Below are 18,498 nucleotides of genomic sequence, written 5' to 3'. Positions count from 1 at the left end.
CATCATATCGAGTTATCAAGTATCATATCAAGTATTGAACCTTCTCACATTGATATTGATGAAGGTTATAAACCTTTATGTAACCAGGCTTCACATGAGAAAGCAGCTTCACGTGTCCAAACAGTGACGTGTTCATGAAACCGGTGAGAGGAGAAAAATGTCTTCCAATGCACGAGAGAAATGCATCATGGGATGATGGCGATCGCTCAGAGTTGTACAGAGCTTGTTTGGCCCCAGATTGATTTAATGCCACGAAGTTTCCTCTGCAGCACGATTCTCTCTGACCTTTCTGAGGGAAAAATCTGATTCTGTAACCTGGCTCCTGCTCGGCTGCCACGTCAGTGCAGTCGTGAGTCCGGCAGTTATGAGTCAATGAAACCAGTCAGTCAGTCACCAGTTGAATAAACCCATCTAAATCCAACCTGAGGTAACATAACCTAAAAAACCCAAACTGTTATTTTTGAATATAATTAAATTATGAGGTAAATCATTGCGGCTGTTAGCAGCATTTTTTTTTAATTACTTCTATTTTTACAACTTGAAGATGCACAGTGAACGACAATTTGTTGAAATGTGTTGCAGATCATTTAAAGCACTTGTTGATACACCAGTAGTTGTGTTGTTAATTTCCCCTGTTTTTCGCCTCTCCTTCTGTTTTCTGAGATCAGTTTGAGATTGTTGTTCTCTCTCTCACAAACACACACACACACACACACACACACACACACACACACACACGCACACACGCTGCCAGTTGAAAAGCAGCAACCTACAGGCTTGAATATTTCTCGCTCTAAACCAAACCTGACAGCTACAGAAAGACTTGTTTCCCAAATTATCTTCCAGGGAAATCAAACTGGTGTTTCAGTTTCAGTGATAAACGGTAAATCTCCACATCTATCTGCTCATTGTAAATGCGTTCACGTCCAAATTCAGATTTAATTGACTGTTTTTCTTTTTGTGTCTTTATGCCATAATATTTTACTGCTGTAATAAAGAGTTGTTGGTCGGTCTTTATGATATATTCTGCTAAATTTGATATCCTGTCAGTGGACAAAACTCATTTATTAGCTTGTAAAGGCCATAAATGAAGAATACATTTACATTTTTTAACAAAGCATCTTTTTTATTTATAGTCAGGATGTCGACAACGTCCTGACAACAGTTCCTTCATTTTACCATCCTCTACTTTTCTGACAGAATTTCTTTGAATGTGGGTTCAATTCCAAAAATGGAGGAAAAATAAGAAATGAGAAAGAATAAAACAAGTTGTGTTCACATTATATTTGTCTGCCATTAACTCCAGTCATAATGTTTCATATGTATTTATATATACATATATTTACAGTATTTTAAGATGATAAAGAGGATAATTTTGAATTGGGAGCACTGTGGGATTCCACTACAACACAATCTAACATTCTAGTAAAATATCTTAGGAAAACGTTCGATCCTCTCACCTCAGGGTTTCATCTTGAGTCTCTGAATTTCCATTTTTGGTTCAACACTGTGTCGACAGCAGCTTTAAACTTGATGTTTTATTTACAGGACGTAAAAGCTCTTCGTCTCTTGCAGCTGGAGCTTCATCCTCATCCTCTCCACCGTTCCCCCCTCAGTGATGGGAGCAGATGTCGGAACACAGAGCGGCTCACGGTTGCGAGGCCAAAACCTCCAGTGAGCCTCCGGATATCATCTGACAGAGAAATGTCAGAAACAAAAACAAGCTCTGGCTTCGCACCTGTAGGAAGTTTGAACTCGCGCTGACTTCCTGCTAAACAGGTGAGCAGGGCTTGTTTTTTGTTTATCTGTTTCTCTCTGTTGGGGGAATCTCATCCATCTGCTCTGATCGGTGCGATACAGTTGACAGCCAGCAGCAGCAAATCACACTTATTACAGGACTTTGATTCTGTGAATTAATTTATATTCTGTAAACACACATTTGAGAGCACATGGAGGGAAGTGATGATGCTAATATACAGTAAAATAACTGGTGTTTGTGGATTGTATTTATTTTTGCAGGATCAACACGAGTCATTAGACATGAGAGATTGTTTTTCAGCTCCAAAGACCTGGTGTCTGTTTGTCCTTCACTTTATTCATGATCCCCAGAGGATGTCCATGCACTGTCCAGATGTAAAATGCTGCAACATCTGCTGAAAGGATCAAATTCAGCCTCAAGTCCCAGTCAGAGTAAATGTAACTGTGATCCCTTGACTTTGTGTTTTGACTTTGTTCAGTTCTTTGGTTTTTAACACCTGTAAAAGTTTTGAGAGGGATTTGCCGTAATTCTAACATTGATATTATAACACAACTGAGAATATATACAGGGAAATGTGGGTGAATAAATCAGGTAAAATGACTTCATGGTACTTGGGGCAGGTGTAATTCACCTGGTTGTGAGGACACCTCACATACGGAGGCTCCTGCAGCAGCCGCAAGTTGGATTCTGCAATATCTTGGGGGAATAAAAACCTTACTGGTACTTAAATGTAGAATAATTATGGAATATGGAAGTAAACAAGACTCAAGACAACCGGGGAGTTAAAGTTTTTGAACTTTAGACAAAAGGAGAAAAAACAATTACATGCCAAGTGTTTTTGCAAATAATAAACTCAAACCTGAAGTTTGGTATAAACAGTGTAAAAAAAACATCCTGTTTTTCATTGTGTAATTTAACGGTAAAAGGTGAGAGCAGCCGTGCATGATATTACAGTTCATAGACCCGTTTTTCACTGTGTCATGTAAAATACACCTCAGAGTTTCTTTTATCAACAAACTTTAATTTGGTGCAATTACATTAAAAAATACATATTAACTCTCGACAGGGAATCTGCACCTGTACTCCGGGGATTTATTTTCATGTCTTTCGACTTCACTGTATGATCCAGAAAAGGCACAAGCTGAGAGATTGTTTTGCAGACGTGGAAACGAAGCAGCAGCAGCAGCAGAACACAACTATCGCATGTGAGGAAGAGAACATGAGCTGATGTAGTCGTGTCACATACAGAGGCTGGTGGATCAAACACAGATACTCTTTAATGTTTAATGGGGAGCTAAGGTAGTATTTATTTTTAGAGATACCTGTACATGTTTTAATTTAACGGTGAAAGCTCTGTCGGCTGTAATATCAAGTGTTGCCTGTTCCACACTGTTTATATTTATATATTTTATCGGTTTGGTTTTTACAAAAAATACGTATTCTTCTTTTTTTCTTGACCTGCGTTAGTAACCATTAAGTATTTTTGTACATGATTTATATAATGAAATGTAACTGTAAATCAAAGGTTGTATAACCAAACTATAAACACTACGTTTGAAATTATTGATAAAAACTACATATTGAATCCTAGTTTAAGTTGGAGGACATAAATAATGACTTATTTCTGTAGGCACATATATTCTACACAAACTATAGAGTAAAGTATATAGTTTATACTTGGCCATGAACAATAATTTATGTTTCAAACTTTATAACTCGTAAATATTTCTTAAACTCATTTATAATCACCTGCAACAGGTGTCCACTTTATTTAAACCACACATCAGGGCTCAGTAGAGACTGGTTCTCCATGTTTTTAGCCATTAGAGTGTAAAAGTATAAAATCCATCAGAATATGTGAAACGTATTCACTCATCTTCAAGGCTGTCACTCAAACACATGATCCCAGCCAGCAGCCGCTCATTATGCAAAATCAAACAAGGCAGTGGAATTGAGTTTGGTGTCCCAGAGTAACATAAGCAAATATAGCCTGACAACTCATATTGCAGAAGACTTAGAAGTGTGCCCGTGCCTGGATCTCCAGACAACCGAGACAACGGTTTGGGCGACAACAGGCATGAGATACCTTGTCTGCAGAGGGAGCAGAACAAACAACTTCCTAAGCCTCAAATCCAACAAATATGAGGGAAGAGAATGGAAGTGCATTGGTGTGATCCTTAACGGAGATGTCCATCTGCCCGTGTGTGTGTGTGTGTGTGTGTGTGTGTGTGTGTGTGTGTGTGTGTGTGTGTGTGTGTGTGTGTGTGTCTGTGTGTGTGTGTGTGTGTGTGTGTGTGTGTGTGTGTGTGTGTGTGTTCTCAGATCCTCCACGAAGCAGACGTCAGGAAGTCAGTACTCGCACGGAATCATGTTGCAGCTGGTTTCCTTAGAAAGAAAAGTTACTTTTTTTATCGTGCGCTTCAAAAAGAAATGACTTTTGCTGGTAAAACTTTTTCCTCCCAGCTCTTACATATGGCAACATGTGAGTTATATGGACCCAGGTCATACAGGCCTTTGGCAGCAGATGCCTCAGACTGAACTCTGGTGTGTGGTGGCCAGGTGGTGCAACAGTGCCCTCCTGTGGAGCCACCCCGACTCCCACATCAGGCTCGACTCACTTCAGGTCTGTGTTCTCCACTCAGCGACCACAAACCGCTCAGTGATGAATGAGATTTTCACACCAAATCAAAAGACTACAATCAGAAACCAAAACTTCGCGAAGACCAAACGGTCCCTTTAAATTTGATGGTGCTGCACCAAACTCTCATAGATATTAGTTCCCTAGATATGGCCCCTTTGTCTGGATCCATAATTTAAAGGGGTCTTTCTTGGCCCAAGTCCCATTCGTCCAGTTTCACAGAAATCTGTTATTTAAATTTTTTGCGTAATCCTGTTTTAAAAAGCATACAAACCATGAGACGGGTGAGAACAACCTATAGAGGGAACCTGAGATGAAGAAGAATGAATGTGAAACAGTTCCCAAGGGGCTCAACATGTCTTCCCACTGCGCAGTAGATCACTTTTAAAATACCCCATATCCATAAAGAACACCTCAGAGTGAATAATGAGGGAACTTTGTAACTATTACACCATGAACAGCTTCCCCCGCTCACTCCCACCACTCATATAAATGTGACTTTTACTGCCTCTTTCTGTGAACATGATAAGACAAAGGTCCTGGTGATTTAGGCCCGTTTTGTCACCGAGGTATAAATTCAAGAGGCATAAAATAAATTTACAGTGATTAAAAGTGCCCCGAGTGAGTTCAGCTAAACTTTAATCATCTGACGGAACACATGCAAGAAAAAAAACTAAAGATTACAGTTTAATCTGTGGTAGAAAAACAGAAATACTGAAGTAGAGAGATACAAATCTTGTTTATTTCTCTGAAAAAAAACATCTTTTGATTATGTTTCAAGGTTAAGGAAGGAAATTCAATGCGTAATGTATTGTTTTATCCAGCAGTAATGGGCTCCTAATTATTTTTTATTTTGAGGACTTGGCCTCATCACGCTCCCTCTGCAGTGCTGCTGAATACGTTTTAATAGAGGAGGATATTAAACGGGGAGTTTCTAGAGGAGTGTGTGCAAGAGGTTGCATTTTGGCAATTTGTGCAGCCATTAATGAGTCTGTTACAACACAGCGTTTCTCTTTCTCTGGCGTTTTTTGGTGATGTAGTTATTATGGAGCACACAAACTCTGTCAGAGATGATCGTTGTTGGACATAAAGAATATATTTTTAAGCACTTAGGGAGAATGGAATCCTTGAAATGATCACGTTTCGTGCACTGATGAGCTGGTGTGCTGCCAAATTCTTCAGCTTCAAACAGAGAGAGGGGTGAAGTATTTAAAAAGTCAGAATGTCCATTTTGGATTTTTAAAGGATTCACAATGCAACTGGAAATGTCTGCGTTTGGAAGCAGTGACCAATTAAGATCGACCTCTCAGATGTATGATAAGATCTGATCTGATCGAACAGCTTGAAGAAATTAAATGATAAGACGCAAACAAGGAATAAGAATATGTGGAAAATTGCTATAGGGATAAGTCAGATTTTTTTAAATCCCCATTTTAATGTGCTTCAAGATTGAAATTGTTGGATTATTTCATAACAAATGGGCTGATTGTAAATGGTAGAGAAGATAAAATAGGATTAACAGTGCGGACATGACATGACAAACTAAGCCCAATGTGTGAGTGAACACAACGATGTCATCAATAATCACGACACTCAAGATAAAGATATTTCTTTTTTAATAGAGATCATTCTCTCTCAATCCATTATAAAATAGCAATTCAGATATTTACATATAAACAAGTGGCTGTGCAAAATTTACATGATATTGGGAGAGCATCATTTATTCGTCTTATTCGACAAATGAATGTGTAGGAAAAATTCCACAAATTCTCTCATTGTAAAGTTGGCAACTGATAAATCTACAAATAGCAAACTTAAGTATGTACAGTAATAAAATCTGCCCATAAACATTCTCTTGTTAAACGACAAAAAGGTATAAAGTCCCAAAATTATAATTATTAGAATTATGTGCGCTACAAATATAGAAAGTTATTGTGTTTATGTCCTTAGAAAACTGATGTGTCAAAGTGCAGTTCTCATGTTTCACCCGACGTGACCTCCATCATCCATTCAAATATAAAAATGAAGATGCTCAACTTCACTGAAAAAAATATGTTACTGGGATTTCTCTATACTCCATTTCTTAAATTTCATATTATAGCACATGGGCTACACAGTGCGGAAACTTTAAATCACTTGCAAATTACACCATACATGATTTTATTAAGTAGCATTAACCAATGTCTAATATATTTCCAATGGTACAAACAGAAAAGAACTGAATTGAGTTAATATCCTGCCCCAATACATTTTAGCCAGAAGTTACATTAACATTGTACATTTTGATTTGAAGTTCTTTTTGTGACATTTTTTTAAAAAGGCAGGAATATTGGTTTATAGTTCTGATTATTAGTTTTAGAATAAGCATACACACCCAAATCCTCAGTATTATTTTTCAAGTGCACGGCTCATTATTCTTGGATCTTCTATAAATAAATGGCACCAGGATATTAAAAAACAGAAAGTTGAATTGTCTGTCATCACTTAAGAAATGCATGGAAATAGGCTGTAGGGGAAAAACTAAAAACTCAGTATGGTTGCTTCAGAAATGATCGGCAGGGATGATAAGTAAACATTGTTGTAACTGTGCTGGAATCTAAATAAAATAATAAAAAATAAACACTCAGGATCTCCCACAGTGAAAACACCGCAATTCAAATACCAACAGATATCAACACCTTGTGATTACACCATGTGTAACCCTGTGGGATTAAACTGCTGCACGACGCATGATATACATTATTATTTCTGTTTCCAATCAAGCAAAGACACACACAAAAAAAAAAAGCAAACAACAAAATAAAGAATGCATCCGACAAATCTGGAACGAGCTGATGGAGTGATGAAGTTACATGAGCTGAACGTCACAGTCTAATTCATATGGCTTCATTTGAACAAGGCAACTCAGCAAAAGACAGGAGGAGTCAAAATAAATCTCTGTGAAACAATCCACAGGCAAAATAAAACTGGCAAAAAAAAAAACACAAGGTATAAATGTGCGATAAATTAAAACCTCTGTTAAAAAACGTAAATAAACAGAGTGTTTATGTCGTCACGGTCGAGAAAGTTTGAATTACTGCAGTTTTGGGATATCAGGCTGCAGCTGAATGTTGCACGTTAATCTCAAATGGAACCACTTATTCATTTCTACCCAGAAGTCAGTGCAATGACACTGACAAGGCTTTCAAATCTGAAGAGCTCAGTTCGGTAAAAGACGTTTTTTTTTTTCTTCTCCTCCTGAGCAGCGTGAGGCAGTGCATGAGGGAAGAGCGGCTGAGTGCAACTGGTCTCTGAAGAGCAAAGCGAGCTGAGAGGCTCCCGCTGAAATCAGGGCCAAGTTTCAATATTTGCTCCATCTCTGTGCTGAGAACACAAAAGGGCTGAGAGCTGAAGAGGCTTTTGAAAGCTGACGTCTCCTCGGCGTTCCAGATAATTCACTTCCCACAGACACACGTCTCCCCACATTCTGCAGAGGGTGATCAAAGTACCAGCAGAGAGGGTCTGAGCTGACAGTCAACTCTGCTTCCTTAATGCCACTGAGTTAGACTCGTCACTTTAATGCGGGTGCTATTTGAGGAAGCCTTTATAGAGTAGGTGTGAGTGACTGGTCCCTCTTTCATTCTCCAGGCAGAAGAGCAGGTCCCTGAGGTTGACTCTGGTGATGCGCTGTCGCATAAACTGTCTGGAGCCCCCTCCACCGGAGCCCGCAGGCTGGCAGGGCCCTGACCCGGAGCCCTGGAAGGTGGAAATGGAGCAAACACAAGACAGACATTTAGTCGTTTAATGAGCTCTTATGTGAATTTGAAAAAAGAAAAAAACCCCGTCTGCATTAAATGCTTCCATGTTCCTCACCTCTGCACTGGCACCTCGAACAGGAGAGTACATTTTTTGTTTTTTCCTTGGGCCAATGGCTGCCAGCGCCGTGAGGTTGGCTTCTCTCTGCCGGATCTGAGCCAGCTCCTGCTGCTGCATCTGGAGGAGGAATCACACACAGATCAGTCTCACAGTCCAACTCATCAGAATACAATCATACACTTACGGTAGCATATATTTACCTCTTTGGCCTTTTGTTTGAGTCTCAGCTGCTCGGGGTCCTCTTGTCGTGACCGGGACTGCGGCGATGCAGAGGACATTTTAATATTTCAAGATGGATATGTTCAATTTATTCAATCAATTGTTTTATTCATTCGCTCACTCATCGTTAGCATATCGGCTCTCTCGCAGCCGAGGAAAATGTATATTAATGACACTGACCTGAGATCACTCACTCGCCTTCTCTAAGCAGTTATGACAGAATCGTACAGAGCTACTATAGATAGAATCTTACCTTGGCAGCCTTCAGGAGGATCTCTCTCTCCTGCTCCTCCTTCCTCTGCTTCTCCACCTGATCCAGCTGCTCGAAGTATCGGAGCTGGGTTCGCACATCGCTGACCTGCACGTGCCGCTCATCCTCCTGAAGGTTAGATTTATATAAAGACACAGCGAGGAGGAACAGAAAGACACAATGTGAGAAGCTGAAGCAGAGTAAATGGCAACTCTCACTTAAAATAGATGGTAATAAACCGTCACCTTGAAAGTTACGTTCTTCTGCTGCGCCACGAGTGACACCTTCTCCAGCAGGCTCTGCAGTCGCTGCTGCGTAGCATGGGAGATGAAGTTGATCACATCTGAGCCCAACTCGCTGATACCAAACTTCTTACCTGTCACAATGAGATGGGGGGGGGGATTAAGATTTGAGCAGAATGAGACAGATTCACTCTTTAACACCAAGAAACGAGCCGCACGTGTTCTCTTCAGTTTGTGTGTCTCACCGATCTCGAGAGCTCTCCGGGTGAGTGGAGAGGTGGAGAGGAAGGCCTCATCCTTGCAGGAGCGAGTCACCGCACCAACAAGGTCAGAGTTGGTTGCTAAGATACGGGCACTCTCCTCCGACAAGTTGACTCCTGCCATGGAGGCCACGTCGTTGATATCATCATCATCCCTGGAAGAAACAGAAAGTGATGTGAGGAACAGCAACACGAGCACGTTGCTTAAAACTGATATCTATTTATCTATCTGTGTACATTTGTACTTAATAAATCAATGCAGAAAGGATCAATAAAGTTCATATATAACAGCAAAACGCAAATATTTAAGCTATTCCTAAAGCCACTATACTTTGTGTAGGATTCCAAAAGTCAAAGCCTGGTGCTCCCAAGTCATAGTTAAAGAATTACATTGGACAAAGTATAGTATTTAGAGAAATCGAGATCAATGTAATATAAGAAAGAAAGACTGGATCAATTTAAGACCATCTCATTTCGAGTCACATAAAACGGCGCGGACATATTTGTTACAACAAATATGTGTAAATCTCTTCTTGCACATACCCGTGGTTCATAAACAACAAGAAAGCAAATAACAGCAGGCATCTGGTGAGAAGAGTAATTGAAAGAATACATCTTTTAGACAGATGCAGCAGTTAACTCTGATTTGTCTCGGCAGTTTTAAACTGTCTGTGCCGACGCGTCCTACTTCCTCGCCAGTATATCCAAACACGCAGTTTTCAATGAAATCGCTCTTTGTTTGTTTTATCACAACTATGATTCTGCAGTTTGATCAAGCGACCTGTTAAAACAAGGCAGAGCACAAACTATCACATTGCTCAGCCACATATTTGTCCTACAGTATAAAACAGTCTTTTGAGTTACACCTGTACAATCTAATGTACTTATTATTGTCTGCTGACTCATTTCTACTCATTGAAGCTTTACTCTATCTTTGTGAAAGCAGAGATACAGTTAGTTCACTTGGTCTTGACAGGGAGGAGTAACGACCATGATATATTACACAAAACCACTGATGCTTACGAGGTCATTAATTCACATAATTACTGCATTAATTAGCAAATGTGTCAACAAACACAAGGGTGGTCAAATAGAAACAGACACAAGGACAATAAACCGGCGCGCTGGAATCAAAGAGTTTTAAAGTGCATGTGTGACTCATTTACATCACACAATAGCCTACTTAAGTATTTACAGCTGCACTGTTGAATGAGCAATAAATTGGGGATGTGTTTAAAAGTCTGGTTCGACACTGGTGAGTTCATGTTCCAATAAATAAAAACTGAAAGCATAGAAGCCTATGGTCCTGATTTAAAGCTGGATTTCCCAGTCTGACTTCTGGTAAATCAATATGCCGCAATTTTTAATTAAACCACTAATTGTTTGGGCGATAAAATGTCAGCAAGTAGGGAAAAAAATCTGATATTTAATGATTATTTTAGCATCACGTAAGTAAGTCAAGCTGCAAATCTTCTATGAGCTGGAAGTGGTGAATTAATTAAAATGACTTAATAATAAGTGAAAAACTTCAATGCTTACTTTTCTGTTGTTTGATAAACTAATAAATTAATTATTCCAGGTATAAGTCACAAGTTTTTATTAGTTAACCACTGTTCCATCATCAAATATATGAATAAGAACATTAAGCATCTTCTCAATTGCTTTTAAGGATGTAAGATAGTGAAAATATGATACTGGAGACCAATGTTTATTCATCATTTAACTGAACGTGTGTCAAACCTGAAGGTTCCTCCTCCTGCTTCCATCAGCTTGTTCCTCTGAGCGGCAGTGAGAAGGGTCTGACTGACGACCTGCACTCCTTTAGTCCCCGGAACAAACATGTGCCTCACAGCCGGAACTAACAGAGACAGAGGAACGGTCAGATTAATGCTGCTGTGAGTAAGAAAATGTTGCAGTTAAAAGAAATTTTTAAAACATGCACTGTAACATGAATATAATAATAATTTCAGATTTTATATTTGACATCTTTGTCAAAGGATTTTGTCCTGCAGTTACAGACAGTATCCACACGGTGGCAGCCCAGAGTGGAACATAGTAAATGGGTGACTCAAAGTATTCTTTGTGTTATTCAGTGACTTTAATTAATATGTTTAGCATCTAAATCTCACCACCAATTCTCACTGGAAACTGTATAATACACCAAATAAAGAAAATAGTGGTCACATTCATTGGCACTGATTTTACATCCCCAAGGAAGAAATAAAAAAAAGAGTAAGAGAGCGTCACACCTGTCTGCAGCTGTTTGACAACCTGCGGCTGGCCCACAATGATGCGGCTGTGGGGTTGACCTCGGAGTGTTACCATGGGAGACTGAGCCACTGTCACCTGTGGCCTCACTATAGTCCCGTGTTGCTGTGGCGAGACACAATAACAAAAACAGATGTATAAACTTTTACACTTCATTTACTATTTGCCTGCCCATCACTGAATTCAGATACTAAACAGACATATTACCAGTACTGTTTTGCTGTGAGGCATCTGAGGGAGGCTGATGACTGTGGTTTTGTTCCCGGTGGAGCTGGTGGCTACAGTGGTGGCGGTGGAGATTGGAGGTCGCAGCACCACAGCGGTGAGGGCCTTGGAGGCTGTGGCAGCCGCCTGAGTGCTGGGCTGCGGCAGCAGGCTCTGCTGAATGAAGGCCTCTGAGTCTGGGGTCAACTGACGCAGTGCAGGGAGACTTCTCTGCAGGAGGACAGAGGACAGACAGAGTAAATAAACAGTAGTTTAATGACGTCTACTTTAATCCACACAGGACACATTTACAAAGAAACAGCAGTTCAAGATAAGACTATTAAAGACTATTAAACACTGTGCTGGAAACAACAAGAAGAGAGAGAATTTAGAGGAAATGTAGTTTACGTTGCACTTTCTCTAGGTTTGTTTTAAATAAACCACTAAACATCCCACTGGCAAAACAGTGAAGGAGCTATTTGTAATGGTGAATGCTTAGCAGGATTTCCCACTGCTGAACCAGCAAGCAGGATGAATGTGTTTTTATATCGATTTTATTTATTTGACTTTTTACTTTAGATACTTTTGCATTGACACAATAATATGACAATTTCCAAATTTGTGATGAGGCAAATCAGTACTGTCTGTATAAATGACCTGCCATGTCTAACATCAAGTATATCTTTCTTTCTTGTTCTGGGAAACAAGACTCATCAATTTTTGATGTGGGTTTATTTTTCTTCTTCTATGATATAATGCTACCTTTTAGGATTTTAAGATTATTTTGTTTTTAGATGATTTTGAATCCTTTTTTACGTATGTTTTTGTCATGACATCTCGGGACCATGTTGGAAATAAGTGTTTTTATCTAAAAATCCATCTGTAATGTCCAGTTCAACGGATTCAGACATACAGTGCCACCAGGTAATGTATAGAAAGGTTCAGGGTTGAAGTGCATGTGCTGTGTGAATGCAGCTTTTGTCTGTCACGCAGGGCACAGCCTTCATGTGCAGGTGAACTGATGAAAAGAGGACTAGAAGCATAAAATGCCGTATTAGCCGTTCTATCTGCGAGTGTGTTGTTGATCTCACCTTCAGGAAAGGCACAAGGTACGGCTGTGGCGACGAGTTCAGCTCTTTGTATAATCTACTGGTGAAATCTTCAGGCTCTATCTTTGCTTCCTGTTGTACAATAGAAACAGAAGATGAATAAGAACAGAAACGAGATTGAAGGTTAAGGAAAAACAGAACAAAGGAATAACGAGAGAGGATGAGCAACACACCCATTGGTGCTCAGGTGGAGGCAAGTGCATTTGCTTTTTTAACAAAAATGGGTGCAGGAAAGGAGAATTTGAACCAACAAACACTTAAGTCGTAGGGCCCAGAGATGGTGAGAGAAAGAGATGAAGGATATGATGGAATAATGAGGAAGAAGAAGGAGAAAACTGTACCAGCAATTGCTTGACCAGCTCCTTGACGCTGGCTGTGGTCTCAGAGGACTGTTTTCCACTGGATGCCAGCTTGATCAGCGTGGACAAAAAGTTCCTACACTTCTTCACATTCTCAAGTGTCTCCTGCAAAACACACAAACAAACTGTACTTTTCTAAAACACACATTTCATTTACAGTAGAAAAATAGAGCACAACACAAAACACTAGAAAATTACATATCTGTGTGGTTCATTATAAAATGTTCAAGGTTACTACTTCTCTCTTACAGCTGTGATAGCTATTGGAGCGGAGGCCCCAGGGGCCCTGAGGGGCCCTGCCCTCTGTGTCACAGTTGTGGCTGCAGATCCAGGCTGTACAGTGGTGGACGTTCCTAGCGGCTGACCCGGGCTGGCGGCCGTTCCTCCCAGCATGATGGTGTTCTGTTTGAGTCAGTGAATATGCAGCCATGAGATGAGACTCAGGAAAATGACAAGGTCAGAATAACATGCCCGTCATTTTTATTCTTCCAGGAAAGAGATAGAGGTTTGTCTTTTGTATACAACATTCAGTCGTTGGAGCTTTACAGTTCTCCTCTTCCATCCCTACATTACAATAGAGCTCCCAACAACAATGTGATGTGCAAACCAGACAATGAAAACTAATGATGTTTCAGTGAAAAGTGTATAAACCTTTAAAGGAATTTCCATGGCAACGAAGAGAAAGAAAAAGATTAATACAACCAGTAGGCAGACAAAAAGGCCAGATCTTCAAGCCTTGACAGAAAACCCAGCCTTTCCTTGCAGTTATTTGGCAAAACAAGTTGATAACTGAGCAATATTATTATTTTTTTTTTTAATCACACATTCCAATTCATTTAGAAAATCTATTTAACTTGTTCAAGAACAATGCATTTAATCCTGCATCAAAGGTAAAAAGAGTAAGATCATTATATAACTTTTGAATTCTAGGTAACTGGTTGAGTTTTGACGAGGTCATAAGGACCACGCCATGTCTAGACTGATGTGGGCAGCAGAGGGTAGGGGAGTAATTATGATGTTGATGCCAAAAGTGCCGCATGTAGCCAATCAGCAGGATATCTCAGAGGTTTGTTTTAACTTTGGTGCTTGCTGCCTTTATATTCTACACAGGTAATTACATTGTGGTGGCTTTACCTGCAGTACGGGCGGCCTCTGCAGTTTGGTGGTGGGCGTCACAGTGGTCTGGGCCGTGGAACCTTGTTTAATGATAGTGGTGGGGGCAACTGAACGAGTCAGCAGCGACGCCGCGCCTGGAGCCTGTAGAACAGCAGGAGATATGAGAGGAGGTGTCGTACATGACAATTTAAATAACAGTGCACTACTTAGGATTTATCTTTTTACATAATTGCACTTTATATATGCTGCCTTTCACTTCAGTAGCAAAGAAATGACTGGGTTTTTTTCAGTCAATTATTTGAAGCAGGTGTAGCAATTTTTCCACTGAGTTATCTCTTTCAGTTCCTTAACTCAATTTAACGTTGGATGCAGAACTCCACGTATGCTAAATAAAGCCTGTTCATTTTGATTGCTCCTTTACCGTTCAGCCAGAGCGTGCATGTGAAACCATCTGTCAAAATATAATGAAATCAGACTGCAAAGTGAAATGCATCAAATCAACACGGCGTCTTTGTTTACAATTTCTAGCACAAGAAAAACACATTTGGTTGATTTTTATTTTCTATCCGACAGTAAAATTGTACATGATGTAACAAAGTGTGTCTAAATAATTAGATTGAAAACATTTGCAGGGTGACAACTCAAAGTGTGTTCATTATTGTGACTGTGAACATTGTCACTTTGATGGGAGGCTTGTGATATATTGCTCAAGTCCAGTGTTTCTCTTGATCATTCAGGACTGATACCAGTCCTGAATGATACCTAAACTCAGGATATCGGTTAAGACGGAGAACAGATCTAAATGATGATGATTAGTACGACCATTTCCAAACTAAAAGTGAAGATATTTCTACACCAACATTCTTTTAAAGTTCCTGTTTCAGGATTATGATGTACATAAATACTGATCCAGTAGATCAGATCAGTGCATCACTACCTAACAGGTATGAGTCACATGTTGTGTTTGTGACTGCAGCCATGTGTTCAGCTGTTACCTGTAGAGAATTGATCTGGACAGGTGGAGTGCTTGTGGGGGCCGCAGGTCGTGGTGTCATGGCGCTTTGGGACTGCGACTGAGCCTGCATCTGAGCCAAGGTCTGCTGGTGAATCATCAGCAGCTGTCCACTCTCACTGCGAACCAGGACCATGCCTGCAAGAGGCAAACGTCAGGGGGGGTTAGGATGGTCTGATCAGTCTCATCAATATACTGTATGAGCGTATGTATGGAGTTTCTGACATGTGGCATTATGAATTATTCATCTGTAGGTGTATCGATGCATTACCCCTGATCATATGTAAAGAGATTTCAAGCCAGTCAGTGACAGATCAAGCAGCAAATCATGGTTCTGTAAATCAAAAGCATTTCAAGCCCAAACACAATGTTTAACTAGAGCTTGTTAACCATCCTCATACTAAAAGAACAAAGTAAAACTTTACTCTTGCAGCCAAAACTTTATAAGTGTACAGTGTTTTGCCGGCCCGTTAACTAAAAGGTGATTCACTGTGTGATAAATCACAAAGCGTCAGTACACAGTACGGTACACTGACTGACAAAGTAGAAGCAGGTTACAGAGAGGACAGCTAGGAGAATGGTTTTGTGCCAAGTTGCAGGAGTTGTTGTTTAATGATGTTGTGGTCTGTTTAAGTCAGACCAGTCATCCTCTGGTTGGGTAAGCTCTATACACTGGTCTCCAAAAAAGAGCTGATTTCCATTCACAGACATTAATACTTCCTTATACCAAAGCGTTATACAGTAAATAGCTGCTTATATGAGAACAGTTTGATGTTGTCTCTGACAAGACAAAGTTGTAATAATCAATTTATTGCAGGGCTTTGCACATTTCTAATCAGCTGCTTGTGGCCCTAGAAGACAATCTGTTTATTCTATAACGCTATCTGATTATGTTGTGGCTGCTTGCAGCCTAAAGAGTCAATCCTGTCTAACTTGTTGGAGAAAACTATTAATCCTCTTAAAGTGGTTGTTACTTTAACTCTGGGAAGCTGGATGTTTTGGATATTTGAGGCAAATTGTCACCTGTGCATTTAACCCTGCATGACTCCGAGGTAAAAAGAGTAAAATCATTATTACTCCTTTCTCCTCCAGGATTTAGGAGAGCTGCAGAGCTGTGAGCAGCAGGCGGACGATGATGGACAAACATGCGCACGTTGTAGGGTTATTAACTTTTTTAACTGAGGCTGTGCCGGACCACAATGAGTGAAGCAACATTTGTGGGCAACATGAGACACTTAGTTTAGAAAAAGGGAAACCATGTGAGTGGGTACATTCAGATGTCATGAGGACCACGATATATCTAGACTGATGTGGGCAGGAGAGGGCAGGGGAGTAGTTATGATGTTGATGCCAGTGGTCTCTGTGTCACAGGAGAAGTAGAACTGGCTCCTATAACTTCTCCTTTCTCCTCCAGGATTTAGGAGAGCTGCAGAGCTGTGAGCAGCAGTGAAGCAACAGTTGTGAGCTTCATGAGTGGAGGCAGGTAAAGATGAGGAGACACTGGGTTTAGATAAAGGGGAAACCATGTGACTGGTTGAGTTCTGATGAGGTCATGAGGACCACACTATGCCTGGACTGATGTGGGCAGTGGGAGTAGTTATGATGTTGATGCCAGTGGACTCTGTGTCACAGGGGGAGTAGAAATAGTAAATCCTGTCTAACCTGTTGGAGAAACCCATCCATGCCCTTACGGTGGTTGCTACTTTACCTGGAGGGAGCTGGATGTTTTGGATATTTGGGGCATTTGGCTGGGGCTGAGTGAGTCGAGGGGCCAACACCTGCGGAGCAATGGCTCGTACTACCCCGGGAGTAGGAGCGGCAGCTATCTGCACCGAAGTCCTCGGGCTCTGCAGAACAGTCGGGCTCCTCACGATCGAGCCCGTCGTGGCAGCAGTGGTCTGCATCACGGTCTTTGTGGAGTCCCACTTGTTGACAACACATCCGGCCGGTGCTGTCGCAGCTGGAGCGGGGTTCCCTCCGCTTGGCGAGGCGTTAGTGGGAGTTTGCATAGGCGGCCTCACAAGCGTGACCGTGGGGGCAGTGTTCACGCAGGGCTGAGGGGGGATCACAGGGGAGGTCACGGGGGAAGAAGTAGTCCGTATGATGGCACCGGATGCCGCAGACGCCGCTGCAGGGACGGGTCCGTTGTTTACACGCGTGACAGCTGCCTGCGGGCTGCTGGCGGGGACGTGACACCTCACCACCACGGTGCCTCCATTCAAAGTTTCAACACCAGCAGCTGCAGGTTTCCCAGCTAGTCCATCGGAGGAGACCGCGACGACCCCGCTCGCCGCCGCCGCCTTGGGCTGACTCTGCGCGGGTGTCAGGCTCGGTCCCGCCGGTGATGGGGTCCCATCCATGCTCGAAAACGTGGGACCCCCCTCCCGCACCGCCCGTCACAACTCCACGCACTCCTGTACCACGGGGAAGTGGGGGGGTGTCCAAAAACAACTCGGGGGGGAAACAAGTTAGCTCCTGCAACCAAAACAAGCTAACACGTTAAGCTAACCGGAGCGGGCAGATATCTCCCCCGCTTCAGCGAGTTCCAGTTGAGAAAGTCCCATCTTCCGCCGCCCTGGACGCTTCAATCTCTACCTATAGCCGAGTTGCGGACGCGTTTCGCCCGCAGACTGGACCCTGACTGTCGCGTGGAGGTGACGTGCTGCCGCTAGCTCGCACTCCGGAGACGCGTTCGCATCGCTCGCTACTTTTCCGCGCAGCTCTCCGCCGAGTAAACACATCACCCAGTGACTCGCAGCCCGCCGCCATCTTTGACCCCCGGCTACGCTCGGCACCGCCGGACGCGTGCGCCGGTTGGCTGCGGCCTCCGTGACGCGGCTCCGTCGGGCGCTGTGATTGGCTCGTGCGGGGGAGCTAAATCCTGCAGTGTGGGGAGAACCAGGGGGAAACAGAGCTTCTCGTCACTGAGCTGCACCTGACGGGACTTCATCCCTCAGAGGAAACTCTCTCACAAAGTTTCTGCTCAGTGCAACATGTCCCTGCAGAGCTGCACACGGAACCCAGGCATCAAGCATCCACTGACTTGATCCCAGAGGACTCAAAATGGCTGCTTTCTTGCTATCTTCGCCAGACAAGCATCAGAATTAGATCTATTGCCAAGCCAGGTTTACACATACAAGGAATTGGCTGCGGTGCATTTGTGCAAGTGTAAATATTAAACAAATACTATAAGCACCAGGGGAGAGG

The 18,498-nt window shown here is 41.9% G+C and overlaps 2 protein-coding genes across 2 annotated transcripts in view; one reads left to right on the top strand and one right to left on the bottom strand.

Annotated features, from left to right (window-relative positions):
* LOC117764128 (cadherin-4-like) overlaps window positions 1–734 on the top strand; it is a 226,673-nt gene extending 225,939 nt beyond the window's left edge. The window contains exon 18 of the mRNA XM_034589666.1: window positions 697–734. The gene's annotated coding sequence lies outside the window, so the exon portion shown is untranslated. The remainder of the gene's footprint in view (window positions 1–696) is intronic.
* Window positions 735–5,990: 5,256 nt separating this feature from the next.
* Window positions 5,991–18,090, bottom strand: LOC117764130 (transcription initiation factor TFIID subunit 4-like). The gene is made up of 15 exons (XM_034589670.1): window positions 17,000–18,090; window positions 15,275–15,429; window positions 14,298–14,420; window positions 13,413–13,565; window positions 13,146–13,268; window positions 12,787–12,876; window positions 11,699–11,926; window positions 11,473–11,596; window positions 10,964–11,081; window positions 9,209–9,378; window positions 8,967–9,097; window positions 8,725–8,850; window positions 8,453–8,509; window positions 8,250–8,369; window positions 5,991–8,132 (listed from the first exon to the last, which is right to left on the bottom strand). Exons 1-15 carry the CDS (start codon window positions 17,649–17,651, stop codon window positions 7,965–7,967), a joined length of 2,538 nt encoding a protein of 845 aa, XP_034445561.1. The 5' UTR covers window positions 17,652–18,090; the 3' UTR covers window positions 5,991–7,964.
* Window positions 18,091–18,498: the final 408 nt, after the last annotated feature.

Source organism: Hippoglossus hippoglossus, chromosome 7 (genome assembly GCF_009819705.1).
Source record: "Hippoglossus hippoglossus isolate fHipHip1 chromosome 7, fHipHip1.pri, whole genome shotgun sequence".
Taxonomy (NCBI): domain Eukaryota; kingdom Metazoa; phylum Chordata; class Actinopteri; order Pleuronectiformes; family Pleuronectidae; genus Hippoglossus; species Hippoglossus hippoglossus.
Note: the sequence above shows the minus strand (reverse complement) of the source record. Positions and strands in the feature narration are given on the sequence as shown.